This window comes from Ictidomys tridecemlineatus, chromosome 3 (assembly GCF_052094955.1).
Source record: "Ictidomys tridecemlineatus isolate mIctTri1 chromosome 3, mIctTri1.hap1, whole genome shotgun sequence".
NCBI lineage: Eukaryota > Metazoa > Chordata > Mammalia > Rodentia > Sciuridae > Ictidomys > Ictidomys tridecemlineatus.
The window spans coordinates 168,441,301-168,468,318 of NC_135479.1; the positions used below are offsets into that span (position 1 = coordinate 168,441,301).

Below are 27,018 nucleotides of genomic sequence, written 5' to 3' on the forward strand. Positions count from 1 at the left end.
TATCTGGCAGCATTAACAAGTGGGTGAGGGCTTCTACCCCTCAGCTCTTTCGATGTGCCTCCAGATGATGTACTCTGGATAGACAAAGAAAGAAGAAATGGCTCCTGCCCCAATGGATTAGTTTTCATAGCATAATGCACTTGCTGAAAGTGTCTGTACTGAGCAGAGGCTGCCCAAGCTCAAACCTCAATCACTTATTAGCAATGTGGCCTTGGATGAGTTGCTTCATCTCTCAAACCCCCAATTTCCTCATCTCTAAATGGGTTTCATAATACTCTCTACCTCATAAGGTTGTAAGGATACATGAATTTATACACCGAAACAACTTGGAGTCCTATTTATTTCTGAGATGGTGAATTCTCAATAAATATTAGTCAGCAGGCAATATCACCTCACTATCTTCATCAACATCATGATCTTTTGAAAACAGTCTAGGGCTTTAGTGTCAAAGGCCATTGAAGGTAACAGTTTTCTGGGCATAAAAACTTGCTTTGTCTTGGTATTTACTTACTCCTCCAATACTGCCTCTCTGTTTCATTTTCCTGGCTGCCAATTCTCCAGCCATTTTCTCTTTTTCTCTAATTTCTTTTTTTCTACAGTGTGGCAGTTGAATGGAGGTAGATGGACCCCCACACACAATCCAAAATTTGGTTCAGGTGTCAAACTGATGATGCCATGCATGTGATAAATGATATGAAAAAAAATTCTTATTCACATAATGGATTTTCTAGAAAGAGCAGCACAGGCTCCCAAGCAGGTCTAAAAATGTGTTGAGAGAACAGAGAGGCATGGCTGGGTTTTATGGAGGTTTGGGAGTGGAGCTAAGCAGGGGTTCCCTTTCATGTATCAGGACTGCGTGTTTGAACTTCTCAAAGATACACACAAAGAGTGCACTTGGGCTTTTTTTTTTTTTTTTCATTAGGAAGTAGAAGTAGGGCTTCAGAGCTCTTAGTACTCCAACATCAACCTGGAGTCAGACTCTATTACATTACTCAAAATGATGGCTCCACACTGTTTCAAGGTAGCACTACTTTTCCTGGTAGGTAAAGGAATTTCTACTGGTCTAGATTTAACCACAATACCATTTCCAATCTTCTCTTACCCTAAGAACCACAAGACAAAGTAGCATTTCTCCTTTCTGGTTACCCCCACCCCAATCTCAGAAACTAGACAATCATTCTCCAGAAAAGTATGAATAAAGGAATGGTACAAGATGGGGGATATAGTTCAGTGATCGAGCACTTCCTCTGCATGCACAAGGCCCTGGGTTCAGTCCATAACTTCAGAAAGATTGCAGTTTCCTAAATTTATTTCAAGACTTAATAATAAACTGCCAACCACTTAGTTGGTCTCTGTGACTGTGAGTTCTATCTTCATGGATTTAACCCACCCTAGGCAGCAAATATTTTATAAAGGACTTCTCTGCTGAACCTATACAGAATTTTTGTCACTGTTATTCTATAAACAATACAATATAACAACTATTTATATAGTACTTAAATTATTAGGCATCACAAATAATTTAGATATGATTTAAAGCACACTGGAGCATGTGCATAGGTTATCACAATTTTATGTGAGGGACTTGAGCTTCCAGAGATTTTTATGTCCCAGGGGGTCTTGGAACCAAGGACAGATGATTGCAGATGTTTATATTCCCAAGGAATGATTATACAGTTATTATGACTTTCTTTATGCATTACTTTAATAGGTATTCCTTATTGCTTTTAACCTCACAGTAATTATATGAAGTTATCAGGGTAAATGTGATGTTATTGTACTCTACAGTCACAATTTAAACTCTCAATTGCACACAATAATAAAGTAAGGGACACATATGAGATAATGTATAGCTCCAAAAAATGTATATTTTAACCTTATAATGAACTGAGAGTATCTTTCATTACCCCTGGAAATTAAATTGTTTGGTGTTCTTGAATCGTATGTTTCTTCTTTTTTTCCAAGTAGGAAACTCTATTAGGTTGGCACCTTCTAGAATATCAGGCTTATTTCTCTTTTCTATATCCAAAGACAAACTCAATCAAATATCCATCTTTAGGTTACAGATACTTTAAATAAAAAAATATTGATAATCATATGTTTCTTAAAGCATATATATCAGCTGACAATGAAAGTGAAAATTAGAATGTGGTTGAGAAAGAGAGAGAGAGAGTTAGAGAGAAAAGGATAATGAACACTTAAGGATAGGAGACTAGGAGAAGAGCCTGCCAATTCCGTGTGGGCTAATTTGGTCTATATTTTAGACCTCATACCTAAATGTTTGTCAGATCTGTTCAAAAGGTGCCATCTTGAGTTTTCTACATAAATCATTACTAAAACTAGTAGAAAGGTTCTCTAATTTTGCAATACCTCTGATTTTGTTTTATAATTTATAACCTATAGCCTCTGTTTTTAATAATTTCAATGAAAATAAACTGCATTTATCATAGAAAAACTAATATTACCGCTTATTCATAGCAAGTGTATTTTCATGCTTATTCACTTCATCATTCATTGCTTTGTTTTTAGTAAAGATTAAAAGGTTGGCATCACAGTTATTGTGAAATAAAGCAAGGTAATATAAGCTGGAAACATGTGAGTGAGAAAGAAAAAAGCAAAGCAAGGTAAAGAATTGAATAAAATCTGATGTGTGGTCATGTAAGAATGGTGGTCAGAGAAGTCCTACATATGATTTCCCCCCTACACAAAAAAAATGGCTCTATACTTCCTTCTGATCTGTGTGAAAAGGGAAACCTGAACAAAATATTTGTGTGGATATGACCACAATTTGTTCTGTTAATCAGACCAATAACAAATACTACCAATAGAGTCTATAACTCCAGCAACATGAAAAGAACATTATCTTTTGGTTTATTTTTTGCAGATTTATCACAGTCACATTATGGTGTCCATGAGTCTTTAAAATAATGAAAATAACTTAGAGATGGCCTTCTCTCTCCTATTTGAATTTCTAGATGTCTAGATTCCAAGTTAGAATGCAATGACCTAGTACCTACTGTGAAGTTTTTCTTTTAGATAAAATGTTCTCTTCATTTGTTATAGCTAATGAAGAGCTTGTTGACTATTACATGCAAGCATCAATCATGCGTTGAAGACTGTCCTTGTTGTAAAAACACAGCAAGTATAATATATTATCTTTAAAGGCCACCTCACATAATATAATTACCATTCATCCCTGAACTGCAGAGACAAATAATTACGCATGCTGGGACTGGGATTGTGACTCCGGTAGAGTGCTCATCTAGCAGGTGTGAGGCACTGGGTTCGATCCTCAGCACCACATAAAAATAAATTAAATAAAGGTATTGTGCCCATTTACAAATAAAAAAATAATAATTAAGCATGCTGAAGTTAGGTCATGGAACAAACATTAGTGGAGTGCTAGGCTCACTCAGGTTCCAGCTAGGGCTGGAAAAAGAGTTGCATTTATCCAGCTTCATATCCTCTAAGCACTTTGAGTTTTGAGAAGCAGATCACATCACCAAGTGTAGTGTGGCCAGAAGGAAGCCTGTTCTAATGGAAACTTTGGCTCTTTTTTGTAGGTTGGTACTATAGACTTTTCATCAACTTTGTGCTAAGGAGGCACATTTTCTTCTTTGTGCTAAAAACCTATTTTCCGGCCATGTTGATGGTGATGCTTTCATGGGTTTCATTCTGGATTGACCGAAGAGCTGTTCCTGCAAGAGTGTCCCTGGGTAAATAAATCTTTCCACATCTTGTAAAATGCTAGTAAGGGAGAAAGGCCAGGAGGTAAATATAAACAGTACTGCATGGAGGGGGAAGAGAATGGTGGTTTAGAATGGGGATGCTTAGCTATGCACATTAAGATTACAGTATTTACTTTGCCAGCGTCTAGTGCAAATTGAAATTATAATTGGGCTCCTTTCTTGGGAACAGAGACTTTAGGGATGAAGCCTGTGCTGTTGATCTGTCTCTGAATAATGGTAAGGAAAGAAGGTGAATTATGAATCATAAACAGTCTTACTTCAAAAGGCTCTCTTTTCCCTTCAAAGAATCCCTGTCCCTTACCTGTGGTCATTTAGCTTTGCATGAAAAACCCTTACATCATAAAAGAAAGAAACTTTAAGCTGATCCACATTATGTTGTTAGTATCTTAAAAATTTTCTGGGGGAGGTGCAGAGAATGCTTGAAGTTGGAAATGTGAGTGCTGATTAGAAATATGGGCTTAACTCAAAGGCCAAAGTCAGAAGCATCCACAGTGGAATAATAGGTGCTGTAGCACATTAGTTGGTATGAGATCTCAGGTGGAGAGACAGTGCCAGCCTCATTAAGTCACCACACAGGGGTGATTATCTACTCCATCTAGTATTTTATATGCCCCTGTCACACACACTGATTTATGGGAACCATTTCAGACCCACTTAGCGGTTATAGAGTCCTTACAAAGTGGAAGGTGCCAAGCTAAGCACTTAGATGACATGTTACTTAATGAGAACTGGAGTGAATCCCACTTGCTTTCTTGACTGGTTCAGGGCAGAGCTCCCTCATTTCATCTTATTTTGTTCTTTCACCTGTAATGCTCTATCTAGAGGGAAGACTGTGGCAAGTGCTTCACAATCATTGCAATTATCACACAATTCATTCCAGAAAGGATGGTTTTGAAGTTAATGTTCACAAATTACATGCATACTTCCAAAGATCATTTGAAAGGCATAAATTATTAATATTAATAATTTGTTCACCTCTTTCCCTTATTAAAAGCTTCAATCTGCAAGCATTTGAGGTTTGCATATCTGCAAGGAAAACATAACATCTGAATGAGTAATTGAATTATTTTGACTCTGTCTTCACATCAGAGCATCTGTGTCCTGACCTCAGTACTGCAGCAGGGCAGCAGAAACCCAAACAGGAGATGAGGGCAGCATTTCTAGCCCTAAAGACAGGATGAAAAAGGCACTCTGAAAGGTTATGAACATGATTTTCAGTGAGATTCCTCAAGTTGACTCCTGATCTTAACACTATGAGAATGACAGCTATAAGAGCCAGTTCTGGGGCAGGTTGAAATGAATGGAGAACATGGACACACTACTTTTAAGTTGTTCTAGGAATTCTATGCTTTTTACATCCACATCTGACCACTTAGAATTAGAAAATTCTATGCAGATTTATGTAAAATAGTATACAAATAAAAATGTACCCCGCCCTTATTAAAATAGAACAGGCATTCGTATAATACAGCATCTTCTCCAGGCTTAAGATTCCTACCACCCTAAATTTTTTCTCAGCGATATTTTGCCCTGTGTTTTACTCTGTCTTCCAAACGCTCTGACACTCAACGCCCTGAAAGTCCCCGAGACTACCTCTGCCCACTCCTCTTGCCTTTTCTCAGCTGGTTCACCTTCTCTGCAAAATTTGACTTTATTAAACATTCTCTCCAAGTCCAGAACCAAGGACAGTGGTCAAGAGTTCAGCCTCATCTTCCTCATCTGCAAAATGAGATTATTATTAATACTTCCAAAGGTCACTCAGATAATTTAAATGGGAGAATTAGTATCAACTGTCTAGCTTGATGCCTGGTCCTTTGTATTGGATGAAAATTGCCAGGCAAACAATACATTTGTTTTCCGTGCTCTGGTTTTTCTCCTCCTGCAGATATATTTCTCTTTCCTACTTTTTACTTCTTCCTTTTACTCCTTAATTGTGAGTAACTCTCTCTCAAAGATTTGCTCATTTTGGAGTTGCCTATCAAATCCTTTTGGTCTCAAATTACCACCCTTATGAATGTAAATTATAAATCTGTGTCCTTGTGTCAGATCTTTCTCTCAAGTTCCAGATGAGTATTTCCAAGTTCCTGCTGGATTTCACCTTCAGGTTCTAAGGGAGCTCAGCATCTTCAGAAATGAACAAACTACTGCCTCTTCCCACCTCATTTTCATTTCCTTTCTTTACTTTTCATTCTATTAAGGGGCCCACAATTCACTGAGTCTTTTATCTTTGAAGCCTCAAGTTCCTTCTTAGTCTTCAGCAATGGTTCTCAAACTCTAGTGTTAGGACTTAATTTATACTCTTAAAAATTCTTGAATACCCAAGAGAATTATATCTGACATTCTTAGCCATAATAGATTTAAAAACAGAAATATATATATATATGTATAAATTTATACATGTATATGTATAAATTTAAGGATAGCAATAATAAAGTCATTACAAGTTAACATGATAAAATATTGTATAAAAATAATTTTAAACAAAAAAAATAGTGTAACATTGTTTTATATTTTTGCAAACATTTAACATCTGGCTCTAGGGCAACTGAATTCTTATCCTTGCTTCTGTTGCAGGACTGGAGCCTTCAGGAAACTGAGCTAGTGCAAAAGCCCCCTCTTGGAATTTTGATTCTTGTGATCATGTCAGAAAGATTTTAGATGTGTCACTCAGAGTAACAGGCAATGAGTTTATTGAAGGGATAGAAAAAGGGAAAGGGATACTCTGAAGGAAGAGACAACAGTGTACCTCTCCTGCTCTCCAGTTTTATTGTGGATCTCAGAGAATTTTCCAGAAAGTCTCACCCAGGTTCTTGACTGACAGCAGAATGACATCAGACTTTCAAGTCCCTACTACCCTGACAACTCTCAGTTACTTCAGCCCATGCTGACTGGTTCTAGTTGGATTCTTAGCCATACATTCTTACAGATTTTATGGTTAGAAGAATTTATCTTTATCTCCCTGAGTTACAGGATCTAATCTCTGAAAAGGATCACAAACTCACATATATTTCCCCCTTCAGGTTAACTTGGATTTTTGTTTTTGTTTTTGTTTGTTTTTATAGTAACAGGCATGAGTTTATTAGAAGGAACTGGAAAGGGGAAAAGAGGGCACTCTCAAGAGAGAGAAGTGGCTCCTCTTAGAGTGGCAAACTCCACTGCATCTCTCCTATCCTTCAGTTTTATTGGGATTCCTAGGGAAACTTCCAAAGAGTCCCACCAAGTTTCACCTCTTGACTTAACTGACAGCATAGAAATTGCATGGATCACCTCAAAGAGGATGGTATGGTGCTCAGAGTTGGGAGGTTTAAGGAAATTGGGTCCCCTGTTTTATTTCATACTTTGAACAGCCCTCAGCAAGCTTTCTTTGTGAGAGTTTAGATTTTTTTTTGAGAGAGAGATTTTTAATATTTATTTATCTTTTTTTAGTTTTCAGTGGACCCAACATCTTTATTTGTATGTGGTGCTGAGGATCGAACCTGGGCCACACGCATGCCAGGCGAGAGCGCTACCGCTTGAGCCACATCCCCAGCCCAAGAGAGTCTAGATATTTTGATTGTCAGAATGCTTGGGAGTTGTGATAACTTTGGTGATAAAGGAGAGTCCAGGCCACCTGGTAGAGTGGGACATGATCTTGAAACAATATTTTTCTTAGGTGGATGTAATTTTGGCTGAGGGAGATTTTAACACCCCTGGGCCCATTTTCCAGGTGTTTGCCTTATTCTTAAGGCTCCCCATGGATTTTAGTCACCCTTCATTGTCCTTTCCTTCCTTACCTACTCATGGCTGATGAGCTACTTAACATTACTCCCCTAGAGGACTCAAATTCCTAAATTCTTTTACAGTGTTTAGGTGTTGATTGGATCAAGCTACTTCCTGCTGAGACCGGGTAAAGTTGGGAGGGAAGTGACCCTAAATTCTAGTTCTCTATCAGTGGGGCATAAACATTAAGAGTATTTAGCACTAAGGCAGTCCAAAAGTCCAAGCTGGTAGCAGGTGAATAACTGGACAAAGCATACATAGGGCAGGGCTCATGCTTAGAGGTGAATTAGAGTTCCCACCAATGTGAGTCTTGAGTGAGGTCCGAGGATGTTCTACTCGTCTGGAGATAAAGATGAGAGACTAAGAGGAAGAAAAAAAATGTCTCCTCACCCTAATGGGCATTGAGGTTCAAAATCTTATAATTGCTGGCCTTCATATTCTACAAAAGCATCCCCTTTGCCAAGAACCTTTACAGTTGCCAGTGGGTAAGATTTGCCTGCACCCCCTCCCCAAAAAGACCAAGGGTAAAAGCCTCAATTCTTAAACCTAAGGGCTATGACATCTGAGTTTCAATCAAGAAATCTTTTGGTCCTCACTAGAGTGTGTTGTAGCCAAAAATAAATAAATAAATAATGTCAAGATGTTTCCGCTAGTCACTAAGAATCTGAAGCGGAAAATACAGGTTCAGAAGAGACTAATGAAGAGGGTAGCCAGGAAATAATCAGGGTAATACGCAATAACCAGGCAGCAAACACCAAACATGACACCAGTGCAAACACCAAATGCACAAAGCTGAGACAGTTGAGGAGGGCCCCTCTTCATCCTGATTCTTGCTATCATGCCAGAAAGATTTCAGGCGTGCCTTTCAGAGTAGAGGCATGAGTTTATTAGAAGGAATGAGTAAGGGGAAAGGGGGACATTCTCAAGAGAGAGAGTGGGTCCTCTCAGGAGAAGGAACCAGCTTTCATTTTAGTATACAGAATTATTTCACATATATTTCTTGCTTCATCAACCAGACTGTTTTACAGTGTGCATTCAAGAGCCATAATTTAATAAAATTAACACTTTTTGCTGTGAGTGCTGGGAGGTGGAAAATACAGTGACAACTAGGTCAGCTTGGTGCTGCAGACTTGGTTCACACTGAGGCAACCAGCTGTGTTACCCCCGTGGATCCTGCACCATCAGTGCAAATGTCAACCCAGGGAAAACAGCAAACAATGTCTTAGTAATATTGTCATATTCATTTTTACTAACCATAGCCCCTGAAAAAGTCTTGGAAACCCCAAGAGGTCAACAGAACTGTAGCTCTGAAGTATCTAAACCTTTGTGGTTTTCAAATCAGCTTAGCATCTGTTTTCTGTTTATCCTGTTTTAACCAGTGCTGTGACCTTTGCTGACTTCCCCCTGGAATGTCCCAACAGAGGACTTCCTGCCTAGGGTCATCTTTCAAGAGAATAAGGAGGAGGAGAAATCCAGCCCTTGCTCTTTGAGACACATGGGGAGTAGTGTGCTCTGGAGGAAAGGACACCTTTTACTAATTTACACTAAGCTGTAGCATAAGCCTCCTAATTGCCTATATTATTTCACCTCCTGTTCTTCTTGATCCAGGTCAAACCTCCTACCTGAATAATATCTCCAAAATGCAAATGTGATCACACTAATGCACCCCCATTCCAAAGTGCTAATGAAGTAAAGACTCTTAGCTTGGAATCCAAGGTGCCCTGAGAGTTTCCAGATTCAAAACACTTGGTTTAATTTGAATTTTAGATAAGCACCAAATAATGTTGCTAAATCAGAAGCCCTCCCCTTTCCCAATATGCTTAAACTAAAGCTTTAGCCAATTGGGATATTGAGTGTTCTCAAACAGGTGTCATTTCTTAGTGCATTTGTTATGGCTATCTCTCCACCTAGAATGTACTCCCTACTTCTGACCCTCCATCAAAATCCTGTCATCTCTGTGCAGCCAGAAGTGTTTGACGATGGCTTCAAACACACATGATCATTCTCATTTTTTAACAACTTGGCATTTTGTGTTTCCCCTATCTGTGGGCAGGGGTATCCTGTCTTGTCTCCTCCATTAGTAGAGCTCCTGACGGACAGGGATCACTGTGCCATCCTTTTATCCCTGCAGTGACTAGCACAGAGTCTATACATAATTTACACTAATATATAGCTGTTATGTCACCAGCATTTACCCCATAGTGATTTTAATAATTGTTTTTAATTACTAACTGGAAACAATGAAGGATGATTCATTTTCTGGAGAAGATCCACATTTGTCAAGTTTCAGGTATAGAACAATAGAAGCTGAACCACTTGGAAGTATCAATTGTGATTAGGCAATTCTCATGAGAGACAATAGCTATCATAATTTGGAATGTGTGATGAGTCAGAAATATTATGCTTCTCAAGTTGTTGTGGTGAAGAGAGAACGTGAGGTGATTATAAAGTTATTCAAGGCTATTTTCAGACTCATCAAGGAGGAGCAGGACTATCATATATCTTCTTATTCCACCTCCCTACTCCTTGCCTCATTTCCATCACTCTTGCTTGCCCCTGCACAAAGTTATTATGCCATTTTCTATACTATGTATTACATAATGAGGCCTTTACTGGGAAACAGATGTGGTAGACAAAGACAATCAATGTTTTCAGGCATGTAGTCCCTTATAGAGAAAAATGTTTTCTAACAGAGGATATGCCATTTACTTATAAAAGTGAATATTTTGGGAATGGGACAAGACCAATTCATTTAACCATCATGGAGATGGCCAGAACTTCTGATAGTCACTGGCTTCTGGTACTGCCTTTGAGGGCAAATGGTTATTAGTGTCTAGCCATAGAGTGTTTGAATATCCTGTCTGTCTTCCTTTCTCTTCTTTGTATTTTCTTTCACCCTAGACCTGTAAGGAACATGTTTTCACTTGTTTGAAGGTAAATGGAGATAATATCTCCCTTCAAAATAACTACCCACAGTACAGCTACTGAAGGGGTACACAACCTCAGTAGCTATAGGAGAGAAGCCTGTCTGCTTTACTGCTCTCACACTGGTCAACAAACCTCTCCACGACACATGACTAAAAATGGCCAGTGAAACACAAAGATGAATAATTCTCCTGGACTGTCCTTAATTCACCCCATGCATATCCTTAAAAGTTAATATGATGTAGCTGTAAGGGCTCAGGGGAGATAAATGGCCAGACTAAATATTTTCTCATAACACCTAACTATGCATAGCAATATAAGTAGATGGGAAGATAATTTTCTAATCTCAACACATGACCTTTCTTTGACTAAATGGTCACTTCATATAATTCAAAACTCCTTTATCGGGATGTTAACTTTAATGGATCTGTAAGGAATACTGTTTGTCAAGATTAATGTATTTCCAGGGGGTGGTTCAAGACATAATAGGTGTACTTAATGTAGCTTTATAGTCCTGACTTCAAGTTCTATTGCTTTAGGAATTTATATATGAGTTTTCACATCATTCAACCCCTTACCCAACAATCACTCCTCTCTACTTTCTTATTCTTTTTTTTTATTCACTTGTTCGTTTTAAACAAGGAAAACCTAGTACACTGGCTTTGAAATGAATAAAGCTATCGTGAATTAGTTAGACTCAGCACCCTATTAATGAAAACTATGGATAGTTTATTGCTCTCTGGCCAACATAAATAATGCAACTCTTTTTTATGAGCCCAGTACTCATCAAATCCAAATACGTGGCAAGCATTTTTGCCATGTACATGTGTGTCTTTGTTCCAAACCCTTATTTTATCTACGCCCATATTTTTGTCTATTGAAAAAAAATTGAAGCTGAGTATGGTGACTCAGGCCTGTAGTCCTAGTCACACAGGAGGGAGGACATCAAGCTTAAGACCAGCCTGAGCAACATAGGGAGACCCTGTCTCAAAATTAAAAACATAAACAGAGAGGGCTGGGGATATGACTCAGTGAGAGTGCTTGACTAACATGTACAAGACAAGACCCTGGGTTTGATCCTCAGTACTGAAGGAAAAAAATTGAAGTTTTATCTTCCATATCTTAGAAAATCAGAGCAGATATTTAAAGTTGCTTTGTATGTAAAAAAGTATAGGTTCACAGTGGCTTGGGGAGCTGAGGCAGGAAGATGGCAAGTTCAAAGCCAGTCTTAGCAACTTAGTGAGGCCCTAAACAACCTAGCAAGACTTTGTCTCTAAAAAAAGAAATATAAGAAAAGGCTGTGGATGTGGCTCAGTGGTTAAGCATCCTTAGGTTTAATCCCCAGTACAAAAAAAAAAAAAAGAAAAGAAAAGAAAAACTTAGGTTCAGCACTCAGAGGGAAAGATCTGAATTCTGAATTCTTCTTACAAAATTTGAGCTACTTAACTACTCTTAGCTCATATTCCCTTTTTTAATAAAAATATTTTTAGTTGCAGATGGACATAATACCTTTAATGTGTTTATTTAGTTTTTTTTTAATGTGGTGGTGGAGATCAAGCCCAAAGCCTCATGTATGCTAGGCAAGTGCTTTACCACTGAGCCACAACCCCAGCCCTCATATTTCTTTTCTGCAACATGTGGCTACTTAATATTTACCTCGGTGTGTGGTAGGTAAACATTTAATTAAAGCAAACAGTTTTTAGGCAATAATCTTGGCTTCAGTTATCCCTGTAATGTTAATAAAAAAAATTTCACATCTCTACATTTCTATAACAAATATTTTTTAAGCCAGAGAATGCAAACAATATACACTCATGTAAAGATTGTTGATTTTAACATTGTTGATGGGAAACCTGGAACTCAGTGAGACAGTGGCCTGACTTTAATGTTAAGAGCTAGAATAACACTTAGGTTTCTTATTCTGGAGTTCAGATCAATGTCAAGGTGAGATTCTGGGTCCTCCCATGGTGGCTGTCAAATTACAGGATTGTACTGGTCTTGATTATAAAAACTAAAAACTTCATTTGAAATTGAATGGCTCTATAGAGTTTTCATTGTGTTTGATATGGGCTCGCTCAGATGGGAACCTCACAGCAGTACTGTAGAAAGGACAGAGGTGTGTTGGTGAAAGCTGTCCACACGCTGTGTCTGTACATTTAGGAATAAATCATGGTGCTCTTCCTGCTGTTCGGGACTCTTCACAACTTTGAAAAATCATTAAGGATTCCATTTGCACCTCCCTAGTGGGAAGTTAAGAAATAAAATCATACTAGCCAGTGTACATTTCAAATAATTACAATACTATGCTTTTTGTCTAGGCAGTACTCTTGCAATAACCTTCTGAGACATTAGGGTAGACATGGAAGGGCCCTTCTCAAAGCCAGGATTTAGTTAAAGAAGTCTCAGAGTCACTTCTTCCTCCATCACCCTCCAGAACTCTGGTCTCTTCACCTCTGATTCTCATGCAAGAGAACAAAGAGGGGAACAGAAAGGGGATCCCCAAAAAAAGGAGATGAAGGGAAGAGAAGGAAGGTGGAGAATGCAGAAGAGGGAAATAATTGGACTGGCACTTAGCAGTTTCTCGGTAAATGTTTACAGTGGGCTGAATCTCCACTAGCACATGTATACTCAGTTGAACTGTAGTTTCATTAACAATGAACAAAGAAAATCATGATGGATTTTGAGTATTTTCTATGAAAGAACATTATGGAGAACAGTAATCCTTAATGCTACCAAACATCATTCAAAAAGAAATGAGTTCAGAGCTGGGGTTGTGGCTCAGCAATAGAATGCTCGCCTAGCATGTGCGAGGCACTGGATTCAATCCTCAGCACCACATAAAAATAAATAAATAAGTGTCCAACTACAACCAAAAAAAAAAAATAACAAAAAGAAATAAATAAAAAGAAATGAGCTCCCCTGTAGCGTGAAAGAGTAAAGGTGGGCATGAAGACAATTTCTTTAATAGGAAAAATTGTGAAATAATGGGAAAGGTTAATGGAAATGACTTTGGGATTTCTTTCTCAGAGCACATTTTTACCTATCTGGGATGATTAGAAGTAGTCCATCTGAGGGCAGGAGGAAGATATGCCTTGCTCTGTGTTTCTAGATGAAAAAAAGGACACATGGTGGGCAATGGGGGTGAGGGCAAGGAAAAGATGTGGAAATAGCCAATGAGAGCTTCTTGAGCTACCAGAATAAAATGCAGAGATCCATCCCTCCCATTGCTAATCTCCAGACTGATATTGTTCTAGAAAGGCACCAGCTGGGTGGAGCCAGCACCAAATCCAGGAAATGAATGACTGTGTCACTAAGCTTGTCCTTATTCTTGAATGGCAGGAATCACCACAGTGCTGACCATGTCCACCATCATCACTGGCGTGAGTGACTCCATGCCCCAGGTGTCCTACATCAAGGCTGTGGATGTGTACTTGTGGGTCAGCTCCCTCTTTGTGTTTCTGTCAGTCATTGAGTATGCAGCTGTGAATTACCTCACCACTTTGGAAGAGCGAAAGCAATTCAAGAACAGAAGGAAGGTACTGCCTTGCTTTGACTATCAGATCCCTTTGCAATGTGGGAAACCCTATCCCCTTCTATCACCCTCTCTCAACAGAACTACAAGCCCTTGTATTAAGTCTGTGTGCCTTGGCAAGTTGTCAGATTTACAGGAGAGTGACAATTTAATTTTGAACTTTAATCTCTGTTCTGCTTTGACTGGTTTCCTCAGCATCCTCATTCACTTTATGGGGAGTTTTTGTGCACAGAGGATTTCTCTGAGTGTGCCCCTCTCCCCTGACTGTACCCTTTGAAAAAAAGAGATTGTTGCACAAACCACAGCCTCTGAAGTGGATGATGATGATGATGATAGCTAACAGCATAAATGGTCATAATATATCGACATAATGCCAACTTTCTAACACATATTATGTAATTTAATTCTACTAGTAACCCCAAGAGGTCAGTATTTTATAACCTTCATTTCAGAGAGGCAGAATAAGTGCAAGCAAGGTCATACATATAAAGGGGAATCAGGGTTTGCTTCTGAATCTTTGACTCCATATGCTATCCTTTCAAACAATGAATGGTATTTCTCTCCACCAAGAGATGGAATATATTTTTCTCTTCCTTTCAATCAGAAAAGTGCTAGAGCAAAGATGGAAGTTTTCCCCCCACCAAATCCTAGGAATAAGGTGCCTTGTGGGCTATATGTATTATTGTGTGTTTGTGTGTCTGTGTGTGTGTGAGAGAGGGGAGAGGGAGCGAGATTGCTTTATAAATGTGGATAGATTTCTCTCTGCTTCATTTCACAAGGATTTGGATATCAGTTCCCTGTTCTTGTGAGAACTAACATAAAATATTGTATTTCAAATCCTAACTAGTAAAATTCATTCCTTTGCTAGCATATTTAAGAGACCGTGTGTATATGTACATTCATATATATGTTATTATTTTTACTTCCGAATATTACTTAATAACTTTTGGATTTCTTACTGAGCATTTTGTACTTTCAGAGTGCTTTTACATCATCTTCCTGATCTGAAAGTTCATATCCATTCCCCAGTGTGGGTCTCACAGGGATTATTATCTCTATTTTATAAATGAAGAAGAAGAGTTTCAGTGAAGTAAAGTGATTTGCCAGAAGGCTCAGGGTAAACCGAGCTGCCATTGCAATTCAGATTTCCTGGGCTGCTGACTTCATTCTTTCATTTTATATCTCTTGAGTCAAAGTTCTAATAAGAGCTGATTTTGTTTTATCGCAGATGCTACAATTTATTTTGTTGACAGCATGGGGCCATGTGTCTCACACACACACACACACACACACACACACACACGGTGAGGTGTTATGCAGGTGTGAGGAAACCGAGAGCTTTTAGATTAACCATGTGCCACAGTGGTGTGTACACATCACCTGCAGCATTCTTGTCAAGACTCTGACCCAACAGGTCTGGGCATAACCTGCATTTTTAACAAGTTCCAGGTGATACTGATGCTGTTGGTCCATTAGCCACACTCAGAATAGCACTGATTTGGATAATCTGTGAAGTAAGCAGTGATGGGAAAATAATGTGTAAAGAGGGAAAGAATTTTGTTTTTGTTTTGTTTCAATTTGGAAAGTTGTAAACCCAAGAAATAGGCATAAAAGTAATTTTGGTCAACCTCATCTAGTCCTTTGACTCCAAAATATCCATGTTTCCCTGTTGTCACCTGCCACACAACGTGCATTTTCTTGCTACATGGCTTTTTTTTTTCATTTGATAATATCATACAGAATTTTCTTAAATATGAAAATGAAGAGGTTCTTTTGAGTTAATAAGCATTTTAATGCTTTAATTATTTATAATGTATTAAAAATTGTTTAATTATGGTAAAATACACATAATTTACAATTTCCCATCTCTTTTTGAATAGGGTTGCACTAAGTTACTCAAGCTGGACTTGAGCTTGTGATCTTCCTGACTCAGTCTACCAAGTAGCTGGGGTTACAGTACATGCACTACCATGCCCAACTTGGAATTTCCCATCTTACTTATTTTAAAATGTATAGTTTGGTAGTGTCTATTCCTGTTGTTGCATAATCAATCTCCAAATATTTTTCTAATGAACTGAAACTTCCCTTAAAGAACTCCTCATTTTTACCTCCCCAAACGCCCTGGAAACTACCATTCTAAGCATTCTCCCCTTAAAGGTACAGTTATCCCAAAGAAATTTTCTTACTTACCATCATAGACCCATGGGAGGAAATGAAGAAGTGATCTAGATTTAGAAGAAAGGATGCCAGACAGAATTCTATCAGTTCCCAGCTTTGTGTTCTAGGCTGACTCGTTTATCTCACAGAGCTGATGTGAAGGTCAAATGATATAATGAATGGGTATGAAATCTCAGTAAACTATAAAGTGCACGTGAATATTCTTACTACAATTGGTGTTAAGAGCATATAGTTTAAAGGAGCAAGAGTTTCCATAGGGATAGTAGACAAAGGCTGCTTGAGATGAGAGGATTTTGAAGGAGTAGGCTGCCCTAGAGAGGAGGTAGAAGCATATGTCTACAGGTTTAGGAGCTAAAGTTGAATTGAAACCAGCTTCAAAGAAAGAGCAAGATGTGAGAGTCATACACTTGGCTACTATGTCACCTTAGTTTTTGATAACATAGTTTGTTGAATGTTGCTTAGATCAGAGAGCAGGGCTCACTAATATTTATTTCATCACTGAATTAAAAGTACTTACTCTTTTCATCACTAGCAAAACTAAACAATTTAGGGTTCCCCCGTTAGGTCTGTCTCCTTTTACATCATTTCCGAAAACAGACCTGGTACAAATGTGGATCCCAAAGTGCAGACTCAAAAGGGTCTGAGTCACACATGCCAGCTCCTTTCCCCAGACATCTAGTGGGGAATGGTTGAGGGATGGTGAGAAAGGCCTTAGAATGTTGGGCCAGTGGAGATCCTCCCCATGAAATCATGAAGTCAGGCAAAGCTCCTTCTTACCACCACCATCACCACCACCACCACTTCTGCTGCTCTCACACCTGTTAGATATCAAGAACTCAGAGAACAGCAAGGACCATGGAAAAATTATCTCTAGTATTGGTCTTTGTCCGGTAAGGAGAAAGGAAGGCACTTTTTTCTTATCCCTTACCCAAATGTTTTCCTAATTCCAGGACCTAGAACTCAGTCTAAAATAGTCAGATATATATATATTATAGCTTATGTGAAATATGCCTTAGCTATGTGCTTATCTATAGCCTGAAATGAAAAATGAGAGACCAGTTCTAAAACTCCTTCTATTGGACAAGTGACTTATAAACTTGTGAAAAATAGCAGCCCTGTTGGAAAGTTGGTAAAAACTACAAGCTTTAATCAATTACATGTTAGATTATCATAATAGAGAAAGAAAATGACAACCTTGTTCTTCCAAGATTCGTCTTCTTTTATCACACTAATGACAATTTTGTTCAGCTAAAAAAGCAATCTGCTAGGATGATGACTCAGCGGTGTTCTGGATGGCTAGGGAAACCACTGACGAAGCTGTTCATAGTTTTTCCATGCTCAGATCAATAGTTGAATATATTATTAATATTATTGACTACCTAAAGTCATTATTCAGTCTTGATCTCATTGCATGGTTATTTTGTCCATTTTCATTTTATTATGGAAAATATTTACAATTAAAAGAAAAAGGGACAACCCCACTCAAAGTATGGGTCCCTGATTAGTTCACTGACTACACAACATAGCCTTCATGTCTTTTGAATTCAGTAAAACATTAGGTTTTTATAAACCAAATACATATCTTGAAAGGACTTACTCTGCAGCCTCTGATATCAACTCTGAATAATTTTGTCTAGAGTAGCCTCTCCATCTTTGCTCATTTTTCAACTTTCCTATAGATCAAGAAGTGATTTTGTCTTCTCAAAAAACAATTACTAACCACTGCTTCCTAGATATTATCCTATACTAGTGAGCACAACTATCTCCCTCAGAGTAAAACCTTAAAGAAAAATTTCAGTTCAGATTCAATCAGATACAAAAGCCAGATGCAATCAGAATTTGTTCCTTAAAAAAAAAAGTCAACTTCATGTTTATTGGGCTGTATTAGCATCATTTATAGGTGCTTTTAAGAAAAAATAGAAGACCAGACTAATTTGCATTTTTAAGATAAATGGATGATATGTTCTGTTTGGGGACAAAAATCACACTGACTGGGCATACTGCTATATTCTCTCTCAAGAGGAAAAATAAGTTGAAAAGCAAATCCAATCGCCTTACATTGATGTTCTGATAAATCATATTAAACTTTAACTCACAAACTTATGTTAAACGATTCGTACTATTCCAAGAAAAAAAAAAAGGAAAAGAAAGAGGAAAATATGCACAAGGAGTAATAGTCTAGCAGGCCAGGACTAAATTAGAAAACATTGGCATTATGGTAGTGTGACATTTACTTGTATGATGCTCAACTACCTCTATGGGAATAAATTTAAATTTCCTTACTAAATCAGTATGTGCAAGTCTGCAAGACAGTGTTTTCCATTTATTATTAAAATGACTTGTAGTCAGATGCAAGAAGCAAAGGTAGAATTCTATTCTTTATTACAGCAAAGCCTTCTTAGCTATAGAAACTATTTTAAAAATCTCATTTACATTTTTACTATAATTCCTATTCATAAAACTATATTCTTGACTTACTAAAAAAAAAGTCTTTTCTGACAGATTTCTGGAATATATAATATTGATGCAGTTGAAGCCATGGCCTTCGATGGTTGTTACCATGACAGTGAGACTGACATGGATCAGACTTCCTTTTCTTTACACTCAGAAGAGGGCTCTTTGAAAGGACGAGCCACAGGCAGCCCCAGCACAGATTCATCTCGCATAAAGAGAAGAAAATCCCTGGGAGGTAACATCGGTAGAATCATCCTGGACAACAACCATGCCATTGACACCTATTCTAGAATTTTATTTCCCATTGTATATATAATATTTAATTTGATTTACTGGGGTATATATGTATAAAGAGAAGCCTCACTTTTTATTTTTCTCTCCCTTTTGGGGGGTTGGGGTAGGGATTGGGGGTCCAAGCCAGGGTACTGCACATAAGAGGCAAGTGCCGCACCACTGAGCCACATCCCCAGTGCAAAGAGGAATTTCTAATGTACAAAATCTGTATTGGTATCAGAATATGTTTAAAAAGCAAACCTGTTGAACATGAATTGGACCATACTAACTTGACCTAGGAGGGAGTCAGTTATGTCTCCTGGCCTAAAGAAGATTTAAAAACGGACTGATTTACATCTAGGAAAGAGTTCAAAGTCCTAGGAGAATTTTGAAACAGTAATGAGAGTGACAGGCAATTGTATTTTGGAAAAAACATTTCCATAGGGAAGGGCTTTGTAACTATTTCATCTGGACCATTCTTCTCTCTCAATGAGAATGTCCTTTATTCAACCGGAGAATAAAGTTGGCCTGTGACATTAATTCAAGGATAAATTTTTATTTCTTAGTATCCGCCAAGTGACAGATTACCTGACAAAGCTATATTCTCCTAGGGAAGGACATCCACATCAAGCCAGGAGTCTTGTGAAAGACTTCCTTCTCTTTCCTCTAACTACTGAGATTCATATATTATGGAGTCCCAAATGTGGAAAAAATATAAACTTCACTCAATCTTCACTCCTCATATTAAATTAATACTTCCATCACCAATAAAAGGATCTAACGTTTTTTAGATGAGGTATAGCTTTTATAGCTTTTTTGAGGTCTTTGATTGATGACTCTTTTTTAAAATATATACTTTTTTTTTACTTGTAGTTGGACACAATACCTTCATTTTATTTATTTATTTATTTTTATGCAGTGCTGAGGATCGAACCCAGCACCTTGCATGTACTAGGTGAGCGCTCTGCCACTGAGCTACAATCCCAGCCCCTGATGACTCTTTTTAAATCAAATGTTGATTGACGACTAATATGTGACAGACACTTTATTCAGTGTTATATTCATCAAATATGAAATTACCTTTTCTTTCCATCCCTGAGCACTCAGACTAGCAGGAATAGTAATGAATTGGCATAGTAGATGCTGATATGGTGGGAGGAGGTACACTGTGCTGGGTCTGCAAAGTGAAGGCTGAAAGAAGAAAAGAACATCTATAAAGGAATGTGGATCTCAAGTTATCAACAACAGCAGATGCTTTCAGATATCACATTGAGGGAGAAGACTGAATGGAATGTATGTATCCATTAGTAATCTTCAGTAACTTGGTTGAGCCAAGTAAATCAGGTCAAGTGAGTATTAAAGAAATGTTAAGTAGAAAAACCTCCAATAATCGTGTTTTGCAGATGGGAGATATCATGCTTCTGTATTGAGCATTTTGTGGAGAAGACATGGTTTAGAGAAGAGCTCTTGGCAAGAAATGCGACTATGTCCCCTTCCTATTTTGGCTGCTGGAATTGAACTTGGAGAAATAAACTGCTGTATTACTTTCAGTAATACTGAAATACTGGAGTTTATTTCTCCATAAAGTAAAACAAAATTATTTGAATTATTTTATGCCAGGTGAGGAAACAAACAACTTCCTGCTTGTTGCTCAACAACATTGGTTTGGGGTCTCTATCGTTACATGGGGAGGATTTTTTAAAAAAATTGGCTTCCTCCTGGTGCAGAAGATTAAAGGGAAAATTCTCTCTTTATTATGACTTTCCTCATGGGCAGAATAATTCTTAGATACTTCATTCTACTTTCTTAATACAATTTTTTCCATTATCAATATTTCCTAAGCATTATATTTTTCTAAGCTGTCATCCAAAATTAAACTAATATAATTTATTTAAACCCTTCTCCATTTAATTGTAGACTGTAAATAAATTTTAAGAACTACTTAATTGCTTTTAAGCTTGATTTAATAGGGATAGTATTGTTGTAGGATTATATTTTCATAATACAGCACAGATTAATATCCTGGGTGGTTGGCAATTTGTAGGTATTTTTCAACAGAGTGCTGAGTTGGATTATGTTTCTTATTTTGACAAGTTCTGTGTATAAATGATGAGAGAGAGAGAGAGAGAGAGAGAGAGAGAGAGAGAGAGAGAGAGAGAGAGAGAAAATGAATCAACAAATGAGTAGAAAAATCTATACTGTTCTCTTCCTCTAATTTCCTGGTTCTTCAAACATTGCTGGTGTTCATCTGTTTTGAAGTATAATGTTTAAAATGTTTAATGAAACCCCCATGCATATTCATTTTAGTATTTTACACCAAATGCATCACTGCATACATTTGGCAGTCCAGGCTAGAGAAGGGCTCCATCAGAATACACAGGCATTCTTCTTGAGAAGCACTGATAAATAATTGTTGACCAATCAAATGTAACTTTTGTTAATATCTAGTAATACAGGCATTGCATTTTCCAGTGATAAATATGTTGACAGCTCCAGAGAATTATTACAGCATTCCGAATGAGATTCCAGGATTTTACCTGCTTTCTTCTTCTCCTCAAATTGGTGGCTTTGAAGACAGAACTGTTTCTATTTGCGTCCTCTCTCCTAGGAAGCAGCAAGATTTCTGCTTTCATTTCTATTGTAGGAATGAAACCACAGTTACCTGGAAAATATATAAAGGATCGAAATCATACAATAGATACCTCCTGTTAATTTTCACTTCATATACTGATCACAATCCTGAACAGACTGTACATGATTGTTCACTGATGGATAATCCTGGATAAAATGTGAGGATTTGGGAAAATAAGCTGCTTTCTAAGATTAAGAAAAAGCCAGCCAGCTTGTAAACTACCTGAATATAGAAATGGGCTATTTTATAAAGACTGCTCTAGAAAACCTATACTTTTAACTTAGTTTTGTTGCTTTTATTCTGATTGGAATAACCAATAGTATCATTATTTTAAAAATTAAAAATGCCAGTTGGCAAAAAATAATAAAATCCACCCAGAGTTAAAGTTAATATTTTAAAGTATATTCTTAAGAGGTTTCCCTTGCATAACTTAAGATTTTTTCCAAAGGAATAATTTTGTACATATATTTCAATTTACTAATTTAAACACTTGCTTTGTAATAAACCCTGCATTGTCTGTTGGGGATGCTGTAACAAAATATGGACATGGTCCCTGCATACACAATTTAAATCCTATTGAAGAATATGTCTAAATTATGTAATTTGAAGCCAAATATTCTACCCTGGATTATAAACAACTTTCTTTGCCTTCGTTCCTACAAACTAATTTTCATATACTGAGTAGTAGTTTGGTGAATGGATACACCAGAATTTACTTAACCCATCTCCACCTGTGGACATGAGTGTTATTTCCTATTTTGTGTTATAATGTGCTGCAATTTTGTAACATAAAGATTATTCAAACGCAAAATTATTTGATCAACAAATGAAATGTCTAACCATATCCAAATTTCAGCACTTATTTGTAAGAATTCCTATGTGCCCCTAGAACCCGATTCTCCCTTATCTACCCAGAAGTTCTGGAGTATAGATTTCTGTAAGAAGAAACCTTTCCTATTTTGAGTTCATTTTTGTCTCCAAGCAGAGCTGGAATTTCCTCAACCCGACCCTACTTAATTCCCACCCTCCCAAGAAAACTGGCATTCCCTTTTTATAATGAAAGTTTTGGTACTGTATAAAATGCTGATATTAAAGCAGCCTTCTTCCTTCCTTAACAGATGCTGCCTCTACAAAGCCCTTGCCATGTTTCAAATAGAAGACTAAGTGGGAATACAAATATTTACATATAAGTTGCCACAAAAATCATAATTTGTGACCTTGCAGATAGGTTAGCCTTCATATCTACCTTTTCTTATGATGCCACTCATAAGCTTGTTCAGATCACACACACACAAACACATCCACACACCCTGTACATGTTTAATTTTTTTAACATGGAGATTAATGAAGAAACAAATTATAGATAATTCTTTAATCATTGTTAAGGTAAACATTCCAGTGAAATCAAATAATACTCTCAAAGAAGCAATAGAAAGGTGCTATTTCAACTACAGTTCAGTACCTGGGGCAGCTGTTAATTCCTAGCAGGGCCTTAGGCAAAGCTGTCAATGTTTTACTCCAATTATCTCACTTATGGAACTGAGCCACCTTCTCTTTTCCTTTCCCTGTAAGCATTGCATTAAAACACTCTCTCATTCTATAAAGTTTTGCCTAATTTCAAAGTCATATCACCTTCCAATTGCAATTTGATTTCCCTAAATATAACAAGGCACTTAGACACTTTTCTCTCTTTTAATGAAATTTAAAGACGAAACACACCAGTTATTTAAGGAGAAGATTTTTCTTCAGGATGTTGCAATAGGAAGGACATATGTTAATGAGTAAATCTCAGAGAAAAGGAAGGGATCCAGGAGTTTCAAAGAGGCAGGAAAAAGTGCTACCTTCTCTCTGAGAAAGCAGAGAAGTAGTCTTATCTTAGAATATATAAGAGCAGGGTGTTCATTTCTCAGAATACAAAATTGTGTGGCACTTCTTGACCTCTGCTACATTCCAGACACATAGGGGTCATGTGAAATTCAACATATGCCAAAGGTAGTCTTCCATTTCAATTTTTTTTTGCCAAGTCATAATGATTTTTTGGTTTACAATGAGGCCAAGGATAAAGGAGATATTTCACAAAGCAGAGAAAAACTATAATACTATTCTTTTCAATATATTGACACTTAATTTGTTGTCTCAAACATTGAACTAAATTTTATTATCAGGTCATTTTCAGGATGCGATAGCACTTTTAATCCTAGGACCAATGCTATTTATTATATAAATTATTTTCTATAAGAATGCTTCAGGCTGGGTATGGTGGTACATGCCTGTAATCCCAGTGGTTTTGGAGCCTAGGCAGGAGGATCTCGAGTTCAAAGCCAGCTTCAGCAAAAGTGAGACTCTAAGCAACTCAGTGAGACCCTGTCTCTAAATAAAAATACAAAATAAAGTTCAGTGGTTGAATGCTCCTGAGTTCATTCCCTGGAACCCAAAAAATGAAGCAGAAGAAGAAAAAAAAGAATGCTTTGCTGCTAGTTGACCACCCCTTGCCTTAGGCAATCAAAAATAGTTGAATTTATAATGTAAATAACAACTATTTTAAAACACATTTTCTATTTTGAAATAAAGACTTTCTAGAGTTTAATGAACAAGTTTCACTTCTTTAAAAGTGACTTATAGGTTCCAACAGTTTCAAAATTAACTAACTCAAGAAGTCATCCCAAGAAAGGAAGGAAGAGTCTGTACTTATTCTTATTATTTCATCAGAGAACATTAATGCAGGTGTTTCAAGTGTTTTGCACTTCACAAAGGTGCTATAAACACAAAGCCACACATCAAATAAAATTTTAGAGCAATCACACTACCCCAAAATAACTTAAAATATATTTTGTTAATTAGGTTGTGCCTTGAGTGAGATCATCTTTAAATTAAATCATGGACAAATGAGGAAGGAGCCTCAGAACCTACTGAATAATTTGAAAATAAATGTACAGTTCAGGTTGACAAAAGAGAAAGAGAAGGATTTTTGAAAATTAACTCTAATATTTGAATATGATTTATAGAGATAACATGAATTAGAAGTAGGAAGACCCATAAGGCAAAGGAAAGATAGGCATAGAAACTAGAAAAGTGATTGGTTCACAAAATGAACTCCTTAAAGTCCTATAGTGTATATCTTGGAAGAAGACTTAGATTTGAATGTAAAATGAATTTTATGTGATTATTTTGGATAATGTCCTGATCTAGACTAGTGTAATCTCATGATTATTGTTCATTTGTGTGAAGGATGGTGGTGTGTGCATCTGGGAAATCAAAGAATTATTTGTATGTTGGTCATCAAATAATTGATACAATATTCCATCTTGACTGAAATTCAAGATATTCTTATTACTTGGTTAATATTACCATTTACCCCTTTTATGTAATGAGTTGTACTGATGGAATTCCTGGTAGGTTCTGTTTGATTAATATGGGCTATACAGTTATTATATTGCTGAACAATGTTTTATATGAAATAATCTGAACATAATAGGGGTATACTCAGTAAATGGCTTTATTTTTCACTAATCACTGTCAAATGTGCTCTGTTGGCTCTTTGTCCTCAGTTTCTTGCTGACATCTTAGGCAGATCCCATTGCTTTTGTTATTGAATATTGATTGATTAAACAATCACATACATAAATGCAACCACATGTATAAATACACATTTATAAATACATAAATACATGTTAGCTTTCCATCACCTCAACAAAATATTAAACATGTATAAGATTAAAAGGAGGAAAATTTTATTTTGGATCACATTTTCAGAGGTTTCAGTCTATGGTCATTTAGTTCTGTTTTTCCTGGGTCTTGTTGAAGCGGACCACCAAGGTGTGACAGCCCAGTACAGGAAAAGTGCTCACCCCCTGGCAGCCAGGAAGGAAGGAAGGAAGGAAGGAAGGAAGGAAGGAAGGAAGGAAGGAAGGAAGGAAGGAAGGAAGGAAGGAAGGGGAGGAGGAGGAGAAGGAGGAGGAGGAGGAGAGAAAGGGAAAGGAAGAGATGAGGAGGCACAAACAAAGGTCTGCCCCTAGTGACCTACTTCCTCCAACTAAATCCCACAGCCTAAAGGTTGCAAACCACCATTTAATAGCCAATAGGCTGGCAACCAAACTTTAGCATATGAACTTTGGGGTGCATTTCAGATTCGAAACACTATAATCCTTACATACAAAATACTTTGATAAAAGGGATTTGTTTTCAGGTATAAAGCCTAGTCTGATTCAAATTTGTTTTCCCTTAAGCTCAGGCCTCAACGTAGAATCTGCACTTGATACATAATTCTCCTTCCTCCTTCTCAGTGTATGAAGCAGATTAGAGAAAAAAAAAAAAAAAAGACAAGGTTTTTTTTTTTTTTCTTCAGTATTTTAGCTCCCAGTTTGCTAATGCCCTTTGAGTGGCAGACAGGGAAAGTTTCACCAGCATGCAACAACAAGTGTAGTGACATAGGATCCAACTTTTGGGGTTTAATGCTCTGCAGCCACCATCCTGAAATTCTTAATCTTTGAGTTTGTTTTGTAAGTGAATGAACAGGGAGTATGTACAGGGCATGGCACATGCACTTCTACCTACAGTTCCACTATAGGGTTGTTCCAGTTTTTGCTTCATTGCCTGCCCCTATCATACATTTACCCAATGCCACTGCTGCCCTCTGTGTCTGGTGGGACCAGGGCATAGATGTAGGGAGGGTTAAGATTGTACACATATCACTCCTGGGGCTGGTCATAGTAGTGGCCAACTCCCTCCTGGGCTGGCAGCACCAAAGTGTTTTGGGAGAGAGACCTACTGGAGCAAACTCTTTCTTACCCTATACTCAGGTAATTTGTTTACCCTGACTAGGAGGTTGCCATCTCTTGACGCATTTGCTGTGGGTTGGTATGTGGCTAGTTGGTCAAGAAGACTAATTTTCCCATCCCTGGAAAGTACACAGCAGTATAGTGTCGGTGGTCAGCAGCAGGGCATTTCCATAGCGCACTGGGTCAATAGTTCAGGAGCACTGCTGCAGTCTGGCTGGACACAAAATCAGGAGCCACTCAAGCAAGAACAAACTTTATTTCCAAAACTCCCGCGAATGCCATGCACATGGCCTTCTCCCGGGACACACTACAGCAATTGGAAATCTCTCCTCTGGAATTCCCTCCTACCGCACTTCCCCTGGCGGTCACCTTTCAACCAAAAATGCCAAGCTTCATTCCTACTTGGCTATGGCTCTCAGCAGAGCACTATGCACCAAGTGGCACTGCAAGGCCCTGGGGGCCTGTAGATGTCTGCACTCACCTTTAGAACATGAGGAATAGAGTATGACATTTAATAGCAATAAAAAACACCACCACAAAAGAATAGGTTATATTTAGTATAAAAAAATGCAATAGCTCGCCTGGCATGCGTGCGGCCCGGGTTCGATCCCCAGCACCACATACCAACAAAGATGTTGTGTCCGCCGAGAACTAAAAAACTAAAAAATGCAATAAGATCCATATTCTCCATATTATCACTTTGCACAGGATCCCACAAATTTTGTTGGCCCTGATGAC

At 37.6% G+C, this 27,018-nt stretch overlaps 1 protein-coding gene across 2 annotated transcripts in view; it reads left to right on the forward strand.

Moving 5' to 3' along the window:
* Gabrr3 (gamma-aminobutyric acid type A receptor subunit rho3) overlaps positions 1–25,012 on the forward strand; it is a 50,454-nt gene extending 25,442 nt beyond the window's left edge. The window contains exons 7-9 of one of the 2 annotated variants that reach the window (XM_078044410.1): positions 3,564–3,716; positions 13,773–13,969; positions 22,621–25,012. In XM_078044410.1, the coding sequence (XP_077900536.1) occupies positions 3,564–3,716; positions 13,773–13,969; positions 22,621–22,692 (422 nt within the window). In that variant the 3' untranslated portion in view covers positions 22,693–25,012. Of the gene's footprint in view, positions 1–3,563; positions 3,717–13,772; positions 13,970–18,645 lie in introns of both variants that reach the window. The other variant, XM_021734221.3, reaches the window with a different exon arrangement.
* Positions 25,013–27,018: the final 2,006 nt, after the last annotated feature.